Source organism: Rattus norvegicus, chromosome 9 (genome assembly GCF_021556685.1).
Source record: "Rattus norvegicus strain SHRSP/BbbUtx chromosome 9, alternate assembly SHRSP_T2T, whole genome shotgun sequence".
In the NCBI taxonomy this organism is placed as follows: domain Eukaryota; kingdom Metazoa; phylum Chordata; class Mammalia; order Rodentia; family Muridae; genus Rattus; species Rattus norvegicus.
Window position 1 is genome coordinate 53,663,468 of NC_141542.1, and position 19,033 is coordinate 53,682,500.

Sequence of the window (19,033 nt, forward strand, 5' to 3'; positions counted from 1 at the left end):
AGGAGTCAATGAACCCCAACTTCAGCCTCCCTCACCTTAGACTGTGTTCTTCCACCCCATGAGTGGTGTCTCGATGCTTCCCTAAAACCCAGTACTCGACAGTTGTACAGGGAGACACAGTCAAACACCAGAGGTGTGTGGTGGGGCAGAATGCAGGCCACAAAAGGTGGGACAGGACAGCACGTCCCCAAATGCCTTCACAGCCTGAACAGTTCAGAGTGCCACCTCCCCACCACTGAGCACGGTGAAGGAGACATCGTTACAAAAACAAACTTTATTTTGCTATCTCACAAGTCAGCCAGGAGATTGCCATGGTATATGTCCCTGCTTCTGGTAACTTTTACCAGACACAAACAGGATCCCTTCACGTCCTCACGGGAGCTCAGGCTGCCTCTGCCATGCTGGGGGCTTCCCAAAGCAGCCAGAGAGATTTCTCTGCACCACCTCAGCCTCTACAGAAGTTCTGGCTGGGGAAAGACTCGCTGAGCCTCCGTGGCTAACCAGGCTTTCTGACCCAAGATCAGGCACGGTGGCCCTCGGCTGGGCTTGCTGACCGAACATCCAGACAGAGGTTTCTCCTTTGGCAGGGCCTGCCTCAGAGCCAGGTCCCATTTGCTGCACAGTCCAAGAAGCCATCATCTCAGGAGCCTTCCCCAGACTTCACTGAAGGCTCTACAGCCACCTCCTCGATCTGCCAGCGACACATGGGGCACCTGGCCGTGTCTTTGAAGATGTGCCAGGCACAAGAGCCGCAGAACTGCGAGTGGCCACAGGGCATTAGGCGGGTGTTGGCAGTGTTGTGGAAGCAGATGACACACTCCTCTCCTGATGTGACTAGAAAACAAGAAAGCATAGGTCAGGGGCACACATGGAGGGTAGGCCACCTGTCTCTCAGCACAGGACAGGTAAGCTCAGTGTCCCGAGGAACAGGATTCCCCGTGAGAATCCACTCAAAGCAACTGCATGAAAACCTACAAAATACCTACAGCCCCTTGTCTAGGCTGTTGCTTCCCAGTTTCAGCCCTCTGTGGTCTGAAACTATCCGATGGAAAGATCACTCATTATTATGGCTGATCTGTTCCTATGATGAATTTATAAATCTGAATTCAGCATAAACGACAGCTCACAAGAGACTGGGATCTGGGCATTGTTAGCCTCTCAGCACAAACACGTCCTCCGAAGGTACGGGGATCCAGCAAAGCTCTAGCTTGGATACAAGGAAAATAAAGCCCACACATTCTGTCTGAACAAGCTCATACACACCCACAAATAACAAGTGAGTCTAGCACGTCTTTTCCTTTGCTTGTAGGCTTATATTCTGCTTATTTGATGAAGATTTCTTTATTTTATTTTTATTTCATTTTATTTATTTATTTTTTTTCGGAGCTGGGACCAAACCCAGGGCCTTGCGCTTCCTAGGCAAGCGCTCTACCACTGAACTAAATCCCCAACCCCTATTTCATTTTATTTTATTTTACTTTATTTCGTTGTATTTTAATTTATTTCACTTTATTTTATTTTACTTTACTTTATTTTATTTCATTTTATTTTACGAGGGCTTCTCTGTGTAGCTCTGGCTGGCCTGGAACTGGCTGGCCTCAAACTCTACAGGTCTGCTTGCCTCTGCCTCCCAAATGCTGTGACTAAAGGCATTGCCTCCACCACCCATGAAGCTGTATGATTAGGGACGGATTTGGTTTGGTTTGGTTTTGCCTTTTCCCCCCTCATATTGGGAACTGAATCTAGAGCCAGGACTTGGCGCACATTAGACAAGCCTCTACACCTAGGCTGTATACCCACCTGACTGTTTCGTTTATTTTTTGAGACAAAGGTCTCATTTAGCCTAGGCTAGCCTCACTATATGTAACTGAAGATAATCTTGAACTTCTGAGCCCCTCCTGCCCACTTTTCTTTCTTTTTTTTTTTTTCTTTCTTTTTTCTTTTTTTCGGAGCTGGGGACCGAACCCAGGGCCTTGCGCTTGCCCAAGCACTCTACCACTGAGCTAAATCCCCAACCCCTCCTGCCCACTTTTATCACTATGGTTTTATTCAGCTGTAAGCCAAACCCAGAGCTTTGTGCATGGTAAGCAAACACTCTACTAACTGAACAGTATCCCTAGCCCAGTGTACATATCTACATGTGTGTGCATGCCTGTGTGTGTGCATGTGTATGTGTCCATGCATGTGTGGGTATGCATGTGTATGTGTGTGAGTGTGTGTGTGCATGTGCATGCATTTGTATGTGAGTGTGCATGAGTATCTGCACGTGTGGAGGTATGTGTATGTGTGCATGTGTCAGTATGTGTACCATTTGTCTGTATGCACATGTGTGTTTATGTATGTGTACATGTTGGTGTGTGTGTTGTGTGCATGTAAGCGTGTTTCTGTCTGTGTGTATGTGTGTGTGTGTGTGTGTGTGACATGTGTCTGTACATGATGTCCGGGGCTTCCCTCCATCATCCTCCCCCTTGGTTTTGATACAATTCTCTCATTGAACCTGGAGCTCGATGATTGGCTACCCTGGCTGGACAGCAAGTCCCAAGGATTCTTCTGTCTCCGTGTTCCCAGCATGTGCCTGTCCATTCACGTGGGTTCTGAGGACTCAACTCAGACCACACAGGTACTTCACCAGCAGGGCCATCACTCTACCACTATGCTTGTTTGTTTGTTTAAGAGGGACTAGAGGGAGCTGGCTCAGCAGCTTTACACACTTGCTCTTGGCAGAGAAACCAAGTTTGATTCTCAGCATCTATGTGGCACCTTACAACCATCTGCCACTCCCATTCCAGAGGATCCAACGGCCTCTTATGGTCTCTGAGGCACCAGGCACATAGATGATGTTGGGTCTTTTTGTTTTTATTTTTTGTTTTGTTTTTGTTTTTGTTTTGTTTTTAAGAAAAAAGATTAAGGGGCTGGAGTGATGGCTCAGCGGTTAAAAGCACTGACTGCGGGGGTTGGGGATTTAGCTCAGTGGTAGAGCGCTTGCCTACCAAGCGCAAGGCCCTAGGTTCGGTCCCCAGCTCTGAAAAGAAGAAAAAAAAAAAAAAAAAAAAAGCACTGACTGCTCTTCCAGAGGTCCTGAGTTCAATTCCCAGCAACCACATGGTGGCCCACAACCATCTGTAATGAGATCGGACGCCCTTTTATGGTGTGTCTGAAGACAGCTACAATGTACTTATATATAATAAATAAATAAATCTTTAAAAAAGAAAAAAGATTAAACTTGGCTGTGATCCCAGCATTTAGAAGAGAGTTTAGAATAAGTTTGAGGGTAGATTAAGCTATATGAGACTCAGGGATCGGGGAGGCTCATGAATTGGGAACAGTTCTCCTAATTGGGAAACCGAGCGATGTTCTAGAAGGCAGAACATTACATTGTATCTGGACCTCTAGTGGGCAGTAAACTGACATAAGACCTGTGGGAGACCTGCCTGAGGGACCTAGAAAGATCACTTTAAACCGCCAGACTGCCCAGCCACTCAGTGCCAGCACCCCGGGATTTGCACTCACCTTCAGACTCTGGCATGGGCTCCCCACTGGTGATCCAGGCGTTGGCTTTGGGATCTAAGGCAGAAAGGGAGGTTCAGAGCCAGGAATCCACACAGGTGCTCGGACATGCACACACGCACGCGCACTCGCTACCCTGCAGCATCAAGCTCCCTTCTCCACTGCTGGTCTCACGGCTGTGTTGCTGAGCTCTCACATCTTTGTAGGGTTTTTGTTTGGTTGGTTTGGTTTGGTTTGGTATGGCTTTTGGTTTTGTTGATTTTTTTTTTCTGTTCACAATAGTATGGCCGAACTACTAAGGTTCAAGGTTCTATCCAAATGCTTTCTCCTTCCTTCATGAACTGCGACCAGCCTTCTATCAGTGTTTAGAGGACTGGTCATATCTTAACCTTATCCTTTATAGGAATAAGGCTAAAAGCTTTTGTCCATTTCATGTCTCCAGTGTCCTGGCCATGGGCTGATGGCATATTGAGAATAAAAGAATGAATGGTTCTACCAGGGCCTCTAGACAAACATACGAAGTCACCTGGACCGTCTCCATGCCACACTCAGTATTGGAACCACAAGGATTATCTCACCCAGCAGCTCAATGGCTTTCGTGGTCCCGTACACATCCATCACCGCCCAGAGCGGGGCGCCCTGGACCAGCACGTCTTTGCGCAACAAGAGGGGGCGGCCAGCGTTGACCTTGGCGAAGAGCCATCCTCTACGGTTCACCCAGAAGCAGACCACATTCCCCGCACGAACGAAGCCCTCTGGAAGCAACGCTGCCCAAGTGGGGCTCTGCTCCTCCAGGTCCGGGCACACGAAGGGTGGCAGGCAGGACGCGGCCACTTGCGCAGGGTCCAGGCGCGTGAAGCCCACGCGGAGGCCACCGCACCAACCATCTTCGTGTCTCAGCACGCGCAGTGCTACACGCTCACCGGGCCATACAGGCCGCTGGCTGAACACGATACCATCGTGGAACGTGGAGCGCCTGCGCGCTGTGCTCCGCTGGTCATCCAGATGCACCTGTGCGCCCGTGGCGTCCCCGTGGAAACTAAGAGCCTCTCGGGGCACCTCGGCATCTGTGGAGCAGAGCAGGGAGCCAGTCAGTGAGGGCTCATTCTAACGTACAGGCTTTCCATGAAACGCCCAGCACCCTGGGCCACTCTGGCCTCCTCCTCCACCATTTCCATCACCCCCAGTTCCCTGGAGCCACCACCAGTCCCTAAACCACCTCAAGCCTCATCTCACAAGCCCCAGGGATCTGCTTAAAGCCTGTTGGGCAGCACACTCTACCTGCCTTGGTCTATCAGCCTCCCCTGACCTCAGTTTCCTGCTTCTGCCTAGTACGAGAATTCTAAGAACCTACATGTGTACCAAGCCCTGTCTAAACTCACCCCTGAGCCATCAGCTTGCTTGCGTGGTGGTGCTGTAATCCCAGCACTGTGAAAGTAATAACAAGTTCCTGGCCTGCCTGGGCAATAGAAGGAGTTCCAGGCCAGGCCAGCCTGAGCTACATAGGCAGTGAACTCTTGTTAAACAAAAAGAAACTAAAGATTTAGACATATGAACTCGGATGAATTTAATGGTTCTATTTCTTTTAACACTTACTTCTCCATTGAGTGCACAGTACTAGGATGCGTGGTTGGAGGTGAGAGGACAACTTGCAGGAGTCAGTTCTCCCCTTCTACCTTGTGGTTTGGGGGATTGAACCATATGGTCCTTCAGCTTGTCTGCAAGCACCTAACTCACTGAGCCATTTCGCCAGCCCCTAGATGAAGTGTCCCGCCTAGAGGAGCTGCCAGGCTGGCCGGCTCGCTGACGCGTGTGCGCCCTGCAGGTGGCTCACAATAGCCCTGCTTTCTCTCTGCTTCTCTGACCTCCTTCTCTCACAGGTGAGCAGTATCAGCCCTCTCCCATTGAAGGTGATTGATTGAACTGATCCTGGAAGAGAGGGGGGACGCATCGGTTCCCCACAGCACAGGGGTGCAAGCTGAGAGCATGAGATGCCTAGGCCCCCCCAAGGCCTATAGTGAGCTTTGGGACTTTTGAAAGGCACTTGGCAGCCAGGAGGGAAAGTTCCCTGCTGGGCAACCCTTCTTAGCCTTGGCTGGGAGAGAGCTGGAGTTTCCTGGCCCAGATGATCAGATCAACAGCGACCTGCCTTTCCTCTTTAAGTGGGGGGATGGGGACTGAGAAGAGGAAGCTGGCTGCAAAAGAAAGATGAACTCAATCTGAACTTGAGTCAGACCCCGGAGGAGCCCCATCCCCCACCAGCTGGCTGTCCCCTGTTCCACTTGTAGATCACAGGTCTTCCTGCAGAGTCAGACATAGGACTGGGGTCCTGGTGCTACCTCCCCATCACGCAGCTGGGTCATAGCCACCACCGATGTGAAGGTCTCAAGTGAGGCCGATCAACAGAGCAGATGCTGGAAACAGCCCCTTGCAACCCTGCTGGTCCACCACAAAAGCAGAAATAGGCCCAAGCTGGAGCCCCAGCCTCATGCACTACAGCCTCCACGGAAAGGGTTCAGATCCCCTTCAGGTCTGGGAACTTTGAACTGCTTATCTTAAAATGGTAGCCAGTCCTCCTTGGCCTGATTGGCAGCTTGAGTGGGCAAAGCTCCAACCCCACTTAGGAGCCTTCCCAGGTGTCTTTGGGAGCTATGTCCTGTGTTACAGGGAAGAAGCTGAAGGGACACACTGGGGCCTCCATGGGTCCCTAGGTGAGCAGAGCACTTGAACTACCGTCTCTGGTCTGCATGCTCAGGCCTTATGTCCCTACATCCAGTGGCCTCTGGGATACTGCCTGGGTGTGGCTCCCAGGAGGTACTACCACTGGCAAGCCACAAGGGGCCTCTTGAGGCCGGGCCTTGCTACCCTCAATCTTTCATATGGCTTGTTTGGTTATTCACTGCACACGACCCAGGTAGAGTAGGGCTGAAGACCACCCTTACCCTGTCAGTCTCAAAAAGTTCTTCAGGACTTTGTCCCACACAGAAGCCCTGCCTTTCCTTTGTACTGAGCACTGCTTCCTGGCTTTACAACTGGGTCACAGTGGCGTGAAAAGGGTGGACACCTTTCTTCTGCCTTGCTCCTTCCACAGAGTCTTGCAGGAATATTCTCATCCTTTGACTGAACAATGTGACAGATCCCACTGCTGGGTTGGGCAGTGGCAGAGGTGGGCACAAGCTAGATATGGCTCTCTAATCGGGTTTGTCCCAATTGGCAGGGTCAGCACATGGTTCCGAGCCTTCTCTACCAAGACCTAGAGAATTCTTGTTCTGGGCCCCATTTCCAGGCCAGATCCTGAGGCTCCATGAACCATAGAGGCGGTCCTTCTCCAGTGACCCCACCTTTGTGCTACACACTGATGTAGGCTAGCCTTGATCTAGACTGCTAGGAAGTTGGGGACATGCAAGCCATGTCTTTGGGGTCATCTCCAGCCCTGGGCAGATGAAGACAAATTATTGTCTCTACTGCAAAGCTCTGGGGATTTTAGGGATGGATGCTCAGCCACCAGTGCTCCATGATGGCCTCCCAACTATCAACGCCTTCAGCATCAAGGCCTTTGGGATACTAGGTACCCAGGCAGCCCTTTGCAGCCTCCTGTTCTCTCTGCACCCCGTTTGGAAGCTCAGGAAAGGTCCTTTCCTGTCCTCTCAGCCCCAAGGAAATCACAGGCTCAGCTACACAGTCTCAGTCTCTCTCTCTCTCTCTCTCTCTCTCTCTCTCTCTCTCTCTCTCTCTCTCTCTTTCTCTCTCTCTCTCTCTCTCGCGCGCACAAGCACACACACACACACACACACACACACACACACACTCACGCACAAACCTGCACCTGTTACACTTCATCCCTTTTGGCATTGTTACCGCCCTGCCTTGAATCCAAACACAGCTGCCCTGGCAGAGGTGGCTCTGGGCGTGGCCGCCCACTGTGAGTGAGCCTTGGGTGCTTGCCACGGGGCCCTACGCAGGGGCGCTGATTGGCTTTCAGGGGCAGGTCTAGGGTGCCTGGTCCTGGTCTCTGATCTAAGGCGTGGCATACTATCTCCTGCCCACTCACCCAGGTCCCTCTGCTATGGGACACGTGACCACAGGTATAGGTAAGTGTCTCAGAGAAACTTCCTGTCATATTACTATTTAGACATCTACATTTGGAGCCCTGAAGGACAGCAGGGGCCGTGGCAGTATTGTCCCACCCTTCAGATGAGAAAAACCGAGGGCCCACAAGACAAAATGACTTGCCCACGGTGCCACCGCCCATTAGGCAAAGCTGAAGTCCCACGTTTTCCCACCAGTCCTCCTAAGCTCTACCCTTTTCCCCAGTCCAGCTTTGATTCTCCCTTATCCAGTTCCTAAAGACTGGTTACAAGTAGTGGGTGGGGGAGGAGGAGGAGGAGGGGTGTGTATCTTGGCAGCCATCTTGGGTTGAGACACCCGGCCTCTGCTGGCTTCCTGGGAAGACTGAAAGCTCACTCTCTCACGCAGCCCAGACTATGAAGAAACCCACTCTAGGAGCCAATGAGGTCTCCGTTCTCCCCGTTCCAGACCTCCCACCCGTACTCCTTGCAGCCAGGACTCCAGAAGCCAGCTCCAGTCATACAGGAAATCTACTTACTGGCCTCAGGGCTGAGGCGAGAACCCATTAGCTTGGGCTCCTCCTGGGGCACAAGTCCCTGGGTCTGGAGATGTCTGTGAAGGCCAGTGGTCTGGGCTCCAAGACTCCAAAGGTTTTCCCTTTTATAGGCTGGCGATCACGTTCCAGAGTTGATGATTAATTAGATGCTGTCACGCATGACGATATCCGGGACTTTCCCCATGACCTCTCGTGGCTCACAGTGGACTGCTACAGCAAGCTGGCCTGAGAAAAGAAAGGAAGCAGGGACTGTAACTGTGGCCACAGCTGACGGTTCTTTCGGTTCGACTTCTAATCAGCCCTTGTCTGTGAATTATAATCACATGTTAGTAAACACCCGTGCCCCGCCCCCCCCACTCCACCCTCCCCTACAAAGACTGTGGTGGCCCCAGCTTGGGGTGAGATCTGGGCATCAAGAGTTTCAAAGAGCATGCAGGAACTCTGATATGCAGCCGGCATGGAGACCAACCCGACATACAGTAGGCGCACAGCACTGCTGAAGTAGGTTAACTGAGCTAAACCCTAGGATCTATGAAGTTGAGCCTGCCCAGTGGCAAGGTTGATTTAGAGGTTTACAAAAAAGAAAAAAAAAAAACAAAAACAAAAACAAAAAACCTAGACAGGTCCCTCGGGTACCTGGAAATGTGCTAGACAGGACTTGGGGGTTGACTGAGGAAGGAAATAGAGGGTTAGAAACCCAGGTTGTTCCGGCTGTGCTACCTTATGCAGATCTCTTCCTCTTCTTCAGGTCTGATGTTCTGCTCTGAGGACCTCTTCCAGCCAGCATGCCGTGCCTAAGTGAGAAGAAGTGGCCAGAGGAAGGTGGGTGTCATCTGCGTAGCCCTGGTTACCTCAGACGTTGCTGTGACCCCTGGACTTTCTCTTTCCGGCCACACCCTTACTGGGTGCCCTTTGTCTCTGCAGAGTATATAACTCCTGCCAAGGCCACAGGTAGCTGCTCCAGAGCCTGTCCCAGCCACTTGGGCCAGAGACCTGTGGCTCTTTGTTTTTTCTTTTTTCTTTTTTTTTTTTTCTTTTTTTTTTTCTTTCTTTTTTTTTTTTTTTTTTTTTCTGGAGCTGGAGACCGAACCCAGGGCCTTGCACTTGCTAGGCAAGCGCTCTACCACTGAGCTAAATCCCCAACCCCGGAGACCTGTGGCTCTTAAAGGCTGCAGTTGGCCAGTGCCCTGGCTGACTCAATCTAAGAGGCTCAGGTTCCTGGCAGGTCTCTGGACAGTTCTGGAGGCTCCTTCTTCGCTGGGCTTTACCTGCAGCACTGGCTGCCTTGAGTGGCCACCCAGGGCTGGAGCCAAGAAATCCTTGATTATCCATGCTCCGCCCCCCCCATAGAGGAATGTGGGTGCCTGCTCTGCAGCTTTCTCCTTTATAGAAAATTACTGGGCTAGCTGCAAACCAGCAGGCAGGTGGTGTGGTCCCCGGACAGGACCTGTAGCCTGGTCAGTCCAGCAGCCAGCGGATGGAAAAGGCAAGTCCAGAGACACCCACGTCCACGTGCATTAACTACCCCACTGATGGGGCTCAGGATGTGCCACTCTAGACAGGCTTCCTACATCTGGGAGGAAGCAGAGACAGGGAGGTCTTTACCCTCACCTTTCTCCCACGAAACCAGCCCTGAGCTCCTCACGCTGTGCTTACCACAGACATCAGGGCTGGGTAGAACCGGAACAGATTGCTCCTTCTAGGCCCCGCCCTGCTCATCACCATGTGTTCACACTCACCTTTGCTCCAGTGTCCTCTCTATAATAGGATTTACAGTGACTCGTGGGCTCAACTTCAGACCGTCCTACAGACACACAGACCTCCCATTTCTCTGGCCCTTCCACTCCATTTTTGAAACAAGGTCCCAGATAGCCCAGCCTTGCCACAACCTTAAACCCCCAATCCTCCTGCCTCCACCCTTCAGTGATGGTGAGATGACTCTTACCTGCTGCTAAGCCTGACCCAGGGACCCACATGGTAGATGGAGAAGACTGACAGCTGCCCTCTGACCGTCACACATGTGTCATAGCATGTGTGTGTCCACACCCACAAAAGCAAATCATGACACGCACACACGCATGAGTTTCATGACTGCCAGGCAAACACCTTAGCAGCTTAGCTATATCCCCAGACCAGTAGCATTCTCCTTCTTTGACTTTTTTTTAAAGTTTTATTCTTTGACAATCTCATACATGTATATAGTGTGGTTTTTCAATCTTAAATTTTTATTCTTATTATTTTAATTATGTATATTGGTGTGTCTGTATGTAGCTATGTGCCCCTGAGTGTGGGAGTCCTACTCATGTATGTTGTGTGTGTCTGTATGTAGCTATGTGCCCCTGAGTGTGGGAGTCCTACTCATGTATGTTGTTTGTGTCTGTATATAGCTATGTACCTCTGAGTGTGGGAGTCCTACTCATGTACATTGTATGTGTCTGTATGGAGCTTTGTGCCCCTAAGTGTGGCAGTCCTTGGAAGCCAGAAGCTGCAGATCGTCCTGGAGCTGGTCATACAGGCAGTTGTGAGCCCCGACGATTCAGGTCGTCTGGAGGATCAGTAAGTGCTCTGAACCATCAAACCTTATCTCCATAACAACCCTGCTCCTCCTGTCCCCTCCTACCCTATCTGGACTCATTCTTCTCCCTTAGAGATCCCGCTCCAACTTTCATTCCTGTTTGTTTGTTTGTTTGTTTGTTTGTTTGTTTTTATGGCCCACTGAGTTTAGTTACGCTTGCCTGCAGACACATGCATGTGTGCATGGTTACTGAATGCCTCACAGGCAACTTTTTCAAAGATGACTCCCCCTCCCTTAGCAGACAGTAACTACCAAGAACCTTCCACTTGGGATGGATCCTTGTTTGCCGCTCCCCGATCTGAGTTTTTATTTCTGGAAGGCTCTGGGTATCATGAAGCTTACATCCGTCCTAAGTGAATGCACTCTACACCAGAGGGCCCTGGGGACTCCACACCGGGCGAGCTGTGCAGTCAGCCAAGGTGCACAGCAGCAGATAAAGGAAATCTGTGTGTGTGTGTGTATGTGTGTGTGTGTGTGTGTGTGTGTGTGTGTGTGTGTGCGCGCGCGCGCGCGCGCGCGCACGAAATGCAGCTTCAGCCAGTCATAAAGAGTAGAGTTATGTCATTTGCAGGGAAATGGTCAGAGTTAGGGATAGTCATGTGAAATGAAACAAGTCGGACTCAGAAAGACAAACATCACTAATGCAAATTTAGGAGAGTAAGGCTGCCAGGAGATGTATCAGCGATAGAGTGCTTACCCAACACGCACCAGGTCCAGGTTCAATCCCTGGTAGTGGGGGAGGAAGGAAGGAAGACAGTCCAAGGGACTCTGTGGATGCTTCATTGTCTTGAGACAGATTTCACTGTTTATCTCAAGCTGGTTTGGAACTCAAGGCAATCCCCCTGCCTTGGTCTCCAAAGTTCTGGGGTCACAGGTGTGAGCCACTATGCTCAGCTAGAAGGCACTCTTTGGAAAGAGGAAGGGGATCCATGAGGGAAAGAAACAGAAGGCAGTGGGGGTTAAACATGACCAAAGCACATTACATGTGTGTGTGTCGATGGCATGAGGAAGCCATTGCTTTGTACTGTGAACGTACAGTAGTCAAAAATGTGTGCGCCTCCTCTGTCAGTCTGTCGCATGTACCAAGGGTCCTAGTCATTACCCTTGTGAGGGAAAGGACAGAGACTATTCCCCTAGACATCGTTGTTATAAACCCAATACTGTACTAACCCAACAGTCCTCAGAAAGGGTCTATCTGTAACCTCTCCCATTCCACAGAAGAGGAGACTGAGGCACAAGAAGCACAAACAGTTCCGGGAAGATGACTCAATGGGTGAAGGGACTTGCTTGCCACAGAGCCCTGGCAACCTGAGTGTGATCTCTGGAACCCACAAGGGTAGAAGGAGAGAACCGATTCCAAATCCCCTGACCCACACGCCCATACACATACACATACACATACACATACACATACACATACACATACACATACACATACACATACACATACACATAGACTGAGTTTTAAAAATTGAGTTTGAGATCAGCTTGGGATATGTGAGACCCTGTCCAAAAAAGAAGGAAGGAAGGATGGTTTATAGTTTACCCTTCTCCCCCTGGATATACACATAGGTTGAATATTAACTTACATAGGTTGAACATTTACATAGGTTAAATTTAAGAACTAGGGCTAGGGTTACGGCTCAGTTGGTAAAGTGTTTGGCCAGCATGCACAAAGCCCCTAGGTTCTACCCTTAGCAGTGCATAAATCAGGCATGGCAGTATGAATCTGTCACCCTAGCCCCCGGGAAGTGGACACAGGAGGCTCAGAAGCCAAGGGCATCATGAGCTACATACCAATCTGAGGCCAACCTGGGCTACAGGAGATTTTGTTTCAAAAAGAAAAAGTTGTAAGTGATGCTCATTGTTGAGCATCATTGGTTTTGATACCTGAGGGGGACCTAGAAGTAGTCTCTATGGATACCAAGGGACCACTGTTTATTGCCTCAAGACTGTGAAGTAAATGTCAGGGAAGAACCATAACACCACACACACACACACACACACACACACACACACACACACACTCATGCCTCCATGTGCATGCTGCTAAACACACACGCACACACTCATGCCTCCATGTGCATGCTGCTAAACACACACACACACACACACACACACACACACACACACATCCGCATGCACTTCTAACCACACAAAGTTTAGGTACAGCCATTCTAATGCAAAAGCCAGGATTGGGCCTCTCTAGAAGTGTTGGACTGGAGAAGTACCTTGAAGAACTGGTTTGGTTGTTAGGTAGCTGTGAGCACAGCCAGAAAGCACCACCACTTGGATTCTCAAAGGACAAGTAACGTGAGCCTACATTGGCTTACTTCCCTTCCAGCCTGAAACTCTTCTGAATGAGCAGAGGAACCTTCATGAAAACTTGGTCAGCACTGCCCCCTGGTGGCGAGGAGAGGGACTGTGAGCCTGATACTCAGAAGGGAAAATGTCTTGTCACCAGGGCCCCAAAGGTTCCTAGGGTCTCAGTCACCAACTCGGCTTGTTCATGGGCATTCTAACAACTCTGGGGGGCGGGGGAGTTTCCACTGAGCCCTCCAAGTCAATACCAAATGTCCTCAGGCATGTACCAGTTGGCTGTTAGTGGCAATGGGACCAGGTTGGGGAGGCCAAAGCATGCTGACTGGCATAGGGCTTGAGACCGGCCCAGCGGTGCAGAGGACCGAGGTTAGGTCCCTATGGTGGCTCACTACCATCTGTAACTCCAGTTGCAGGATATCCAACACCCTCTTCTGGCCTCCCTGGGTCCATATAGTCCACAGACATGCATGCAAGCAAAACATTCATATATGTAAAATAAAAGAATACATCTTTTAACATAGCCTTTCCAACCACCCTGGTGCTGCACGTTTGATGGTTTGAATAAGATTGTTCCTCATAGAGTCACACATTTGAATTCTTGGTCTCTAGTTGGTAGAACAGCAAACAGCGGGATTAGGAGATGTGACCATGCTAAGGTGGGTGTGTCATTAGGGGTGGGCTACAGAGCTACAGCGAGTTGCCAGACAGCCAAGGATACAAACAGAAGTCCTACCTCAGAAAACAAAACAAAACAAAACCGTGAACTCTCAGCTACGGCTCCAGCACCATGCCTGTCTGCCTGCTTGTGGCCATGTTCCCCACCCTCTGTCACTGTAACAAGTCCCCAACTAAATGCTTTATTCTAAAAGTTACTTTGGTCATGGTGTCTCTTCACAGCACTGGATCAATAACTAAGACAGGCGGTTAAAGTTTAGGGGTAGGACAGATGTAAAACGGATGAGTTGAAGGCAATCGATCTAGGTAGCAATGAGAGCTGCACCGTCTCAGAAGTACCAGACTACTACCTCCGCCTTCTGCTCCAGCCTTCTAGAACTTTCCATGCTTCCCCTGCACTGTGAACCATAAGGCCTGCTGGAGTTTGCCCATTGTCAGGCCTCTTGTTAGCTGTTAGCTCCATTCCTCAGCCATGAATCCTTAGACGCTGTGCCCACCAGAGCAGAGTTAGGATTTCAAACATCCCCTGGAAAATAGGCTTCTCACTTTCTCTGTCTCTGTCTCTCTCTGTCTGTCTCTCTGTCTCTCACTGTCGCTGTCTCTCTGTCTGTCTGTCTCTGTGTCTCTGTCTCTCTGTCTGTCTCTGTCTCTCTTTCTCTCTCTGCAGCAGCACATGCCTTTTTTTTTTTTTTTTTGGTTCTTTTTTTCGGAGCTGGGGACTGAACCCAGGGCCTTGCACTTCCTAGGCAAGCGCTCTACCACTGAGCTAAATCCCCAACCCAGCAGCACACGCCTTTAATCCTAGCACTTGGGAGGCAGAGGCAGACAGATCTCTGAGTTCAAGTCCAGCCTGGGCTACAGAGGGAGTTCAGGAGAGCCAGGGCAACATAACGAGACTCTGTTTCAAAAAAAAAAAAAAACAACCCACAAACCAAGCAAGAACCTGGCAGAGGCCAGACAGAGAGGGTCATGCCTATAATCCCAGCATTCAGGATGTTGAAGGAGGAGGTGACGCGGAACCTTCTGGGCCCTGTCAGTGTTTGAACCCTGCTGATGCATATGGAAGCCTTTTGTTCCTTACAAAGGAACACCCCGACCTTTCTGTTTGCACTGGGTGGTACACCTGGGCAGTAACATTGTTAAATTGGTTCCTGTTTTTTGTTCTTCTTTCTTTGAAAGCCTTTTTTTTCCACTGTGCTTCCTGGATTTCTCCACCCTGTGAACTTGGGGTATATATTTGGTGAATCTCAGTAAAAGATTTGGCATTCACATAACACAAATGACCAAAGTATGTGTTTTTTCTTAAACCTCGTGCAGGCCTACACCCGGTTCTCAGTACCATGGAGGCGTGGGCCCGGACAAGGAGGGTTGTCGTGAGTTTTGAGAGCAGACTGTTCTACAAAGTAAGACCACGTCTCAACACACACACACACACACACACACACACACACACACACACACACACACGCACACACATGCACACATGCACACACACACACCAAACAAATAAATTTAAAAATTAAAAAGACATCAGTCTTGTTTTCCAGCTCATAGGGACAGCCACTGCCTATTGCTCAGAGCCTCCAAGGATTGCAAGTAGGAGAGGCCCATGAGTGCTTCTCCTCACCCTGATCCTTCCTTCTTCGGAATTATCCTCTCTCCCATTCCCTTTCCCATGAATATTTTCTTCTCTGCAGCATGGTGCTCCCCAGCGAGGACCCTGGGAAGGCTGTTTGTCCTGGGTTTTGCTCAAGTTCACCTAGACAGGCATTTGCAAACAGCCATTGTCATGGTTTGGATCTGGATTATCCCCCAAAGATTTGTGAGCTGGAAGCTTGGTCCCTGGTGTGGCGTTAGGAGGCAGTGGAACCTTTAAGAGGTAAAGCCTTGTGGCCTGCTGAGGTGTCTCAGCACTGAGGAGTGTGTGCTTCTCTTGCAGACGACCCAGGTTAGGTTCCTAGCACTGGCAGGAAGTGGCTTACAAACACCCGTAACTCTAGTCCTAGGGAACATTGGTCCCTCTGGTCTCCAAGGGCATAGCATGCACGTGGTACACAAAAACTCACGCTGGAACTCATACGTACCCATTACGTAAAAGAAACACATCTTTTTCAAAAGAGCTCATTGGGTGCCACTCTTGGAAGGGATTGATGTGGGGCACCTGGAAGTCCCTGAGGGAACAAGACTAACATCGAGTTTTGCAATGCACCAGTGAAATACTTGACAGAAGCCATGCGAACTCAGAGAAGGTTATCCTGCCTCGTGATTTCAGTGGAAGTGCGAGGTAGAACAGCTCTTTCCATAGCTGCAGGATGTGCATAATGTCGGAGTCTGTTCACATCGTGAGGAATCAGCAGAGAGCGAGGCAGGAAGCAGGCCCTTCTCTCCTAGGTACGCCTCCTGAAGATTCCATAGCCTCCTAAGGTAGCACCAGGAGTTGGGGCCAAGTTTTCAACTAAACATGGGGAGACATCTCATAGTTAAACCTTCACAGCACCTTTTTTGTTTTTGTTTTGGTTTCTTGTTTTGGTTTTTAAAGACCAATCTCAGCTGGGTGGTGGTAGTACACTCCTCTAATCCCAAGCACTTGGGAGGCAGATTTCTGTGAGTTCAAGGCCAGCCTGGTCTAGTGAGTGAATTCCAGGGTAGCCAAGGCTACACAGAGAAACCCTGTCTTGAAAGCTCATCCCCAAAATCCCTCAGGTACTCTTTTTTGAGATTTCCTCTTTAGCTCACACGTCCACCATAACGACATTGTTACCTTGTGGTGTAGCCTAACGGTCCTTGCCAGAGCCAGGTGATACTGACAGCAGATCTCAAAACCTCTCATCTGTGAGCTAAACAATCCTTTTTTCTTATAAGTACCCTGTCTTGGATATTGGGGTCACACGGTGAATGAGCCATGAAGGGAGGCCTTACAGTTCAGTTTAGCAAAGAGAACAAAGTTAAATAGTATATTAACCAATAATAAACCAGCATTTCCTACACCAAGATTCCTTACTGTTAGTACTTTTTAAGAATTATTTTTATTATACATACATACATACATACACACATATATATATATATATATATATATATGCGTTTTCCCTGCATGGATTCTGGGGCATGTCTGGTGCCTGAGGAAGTCTTAAGTCATTGGATCCCCTTAAACTGGAGTTACAGACAGCTGAGAACCACCCAGTGGTTGCTGGGAATTGAACTCAGGGCCTCTGGAAGAGCAACCAGTGCTCTTACCCACTGACCCATCTCTCCAGCCCTCACCCTTTATTCTTTATGAGCTATCATCTTCCTCCACCCCTACCTCTTCTTTTCCTCTCTTGGAGTCAATTCCAATCTCTTCACCTCACATCTCTGCTCCTAGTGCAAAGCAGTTCAGCTCTCCCTGTGAACCAACATTGTCCCCAGGCCAAACTTGGTTTGAGGCCTGTGCTCCTAGCATAGCTGTAGCCATTTTGTCCCAGGCCTGCCAGTCATTGACACAGAAAAATAACATGACTCAGAGCAGGGTCATGCTGCCCGCATACCCAGTAATGTTCTGAGACTTATTGTTGTTATTGTTATTGGAAATTCCCCAACCATGGCTGTCAATTATTTATTTATTTATAAATCTCGACGTCAGGTTTGTTACCCGCCTCAATGCTTTGTGTTCCCTTTACATTTTAATATGCCTTAAACAGCTCAGTAGCTGGGTCACTGCCTAATCTCCCTGCGGTTAATCCACCTCCTGCCAATAATCTCAAGTTGTTACTTCCTAAATTTATATTCTATCTTGGCTGCTGTAGACCCAGAGGTCTGCCTAACTGGGCTGCGTTCTCTCAGTTCCTTCAGATGCTGTGGCCATGCCTTGCTGGCCTGCACTCTTCTCAGGCCTGGCATCCCTCCTCTCCTCCACATTCTCTTGTCATAACAAATCTCCTTCTCTCGCTCCTTCAGATCACTGCTGGGGATGAGGGTTTGGGGAGGGGGAATCCAAACTCCCCCTCATCTGTCCTTCCCAGCTATTGGCTGTTGGTATTCTAATTTACCAATCAGAGCCAACTGGGGGCAGGCTCTTAGAAGCTATGCACATATACTTGTGTCATCCGTTTTGGGGACCCAAATTAACATTAGAATACAAGTGGCAATTGGCCAAACCCACTACAAGTAGCCTTCACTCAGAACCAAGCAAAATAGAGATCACCTTGAACGGTTATTTCTAAACTAGTACCAAAACTTGGGAGGCCAACTACCCTGCAGCAGCTCCCACCCCATATCTGCTTATGAGCTCCTTATGTTTTTTCCTATATTACTGACCCTAGACAGTGTTCGTTGTCACAGCTTCCGAGTCCAAACTGTGTTCCTGACGGATCACAGTCTTAGGGGGTGAGTTCAATAAACCATCCTTGTCTGACTGAGATCGGTGTTCGTGTGGTTTGTGAAGAAAGCCTGGACCCCAACAGGCATCACCTCCTAAAACACCCTGAGGGGCTTAGTTAAATGTCAAGGCTGTGCTTTCACATTCTGCCAGCTCCAAGGATTGAATTAATCTTGATTTCCCTTCCCCTGCAGACAATGAAAAATCCTGAACAAAGTATTACTGGGAGCTGGGGAGATGCCAGTATCACCGATTGTTTGCCATGCAAGCATAAAGACTTGAGTTGGACTGGAGAGATGGCTCAGTGGTTAAGAACACTGACTGCTCTTCCAGAGGTCCCAAGTTCAAACCCCAGCAACCACATGGTGGCTCACAACCATCTGTAATGAGATCTGATGCTTTCATCTGGTGTGTCTGAAGACAGCTACAATGCACTCATATATAATAAATAAATAAGTCTTTAAAAAAAATGGAGAAATGGCTCAGAGGTTAAGAGCACTGTCTGCTCTTCCAGAGGTCATGAGTTCAATTCCCAGCAACCACATGGTGGCTCACAACCATCTATAATGAGATCTGGTGCCCTCTTCTGGCCTGCACGCATACATGCAGGTGGAACGCTGTATACATAACAAATAAATCTTAATAAATAAAATAAATAAATAAATAAATAAATAAATATATAAAGACTTGAGTTTTGGTCTCTGATGCCCTCATCAAAACTAAGCATGCTGGGTATGGGAGCACACGCTGGGTATGAGGCAGGTGCATCTCTGATAGTTTGATGTCAGCCCGGTCTGCCTATCACCTTCCAGGACAGCCAGGGCTACATAGACTCTGTCTTGGGGGTTGGGGGAAAGCCAGGCATGGTGGTACCCAAGCTCCAAGTTCAACAAGAGAACCCTGTATCAATAAACAAGGGTAAAGAACAATAGAAGATGCCCACATGCCAGCTTGTACTCTACACACATACACA

At 49.3% G+C, this 19,033-nt stretch overlaps 1 protein-coding gene and 1 long non-coding RNA gene across 3 annotated transcripts; one reads left to right on the top strand and one right to left on the bottom strand.

The window, feature by feature from the left end:
* Nucleotides 1–259: 259 nt before the first annotated feature.
* On the bottom strand, nt 260–8,359 carry Neurl3 (neuralized E3 ubiquitin protein ligase 3). Its single transcript, NM_001014100.1, has 4 exons — nt 8,114–8,359; nt 4,086–4,574; nt 3,511–3,564; nt 260–834 (listed from the first exon to the last, which is right to left on the bottom strand). Exons 1-4 carry the CDS (start codon nt 8,139–8,141, stop codon nt 641–643), a joined length of 765 nt encoding a protein of 254 aa, NP_001014122.1. The 5' UTR covers nt 8,142–8,359; the 3' UTR covers nt 260–640.
* A 151-nt stretch (nt 8,360–8,510) lies between these two features.
* Nucleotides 8,511–18,732, top strand: LOC102554222 (uncharacterized). Of its 2 annotated transcripts, XR_015629465.1 has the most exons (5): nt 8,511–8,632; nt 8,880–8,953; nt 10,519–10,687; nt 15,021–15,106; nt 18,255–18,732. It is a non-coding gene; the product is annotated as an uncharacterized LOC102554222 (long non-coding RNA). The 2 variants fall into 2 exon arrangements; XR_015629466.1 differs by lacking the exon at nt 15,021–15,106 and having other exon boundaries at nt 8,522–8,632; nt 18,255–18,701.
* Nucleotides 18,733–19,033: the final 301 nt, after the last annotated feature.

Bases quoted from the DNA above. Each gene is read 5' to 3' on its own strand.
- Neurl3 (NM_001014100.1), bottom strand. From the start codon at position 8,141: ATGGGTTCTCGCCTCAGCCCTGAGGCCA. The intron at 4,575-8,113 runs GTAAGTAGATTT...TCTGCTCCACAG, and splicing joins TCGCCTCAGCCCTGAGGCCA to ATGCCGAGGTGCCCCGAGAG. The intron at 835-3,510 runs GTGAGTGCAAAT...CTTGTTTTCTAG, and splicing joins GCCCATGCCAGAGTCTGAAG to TCACATCAGGAGAGGAGTGT.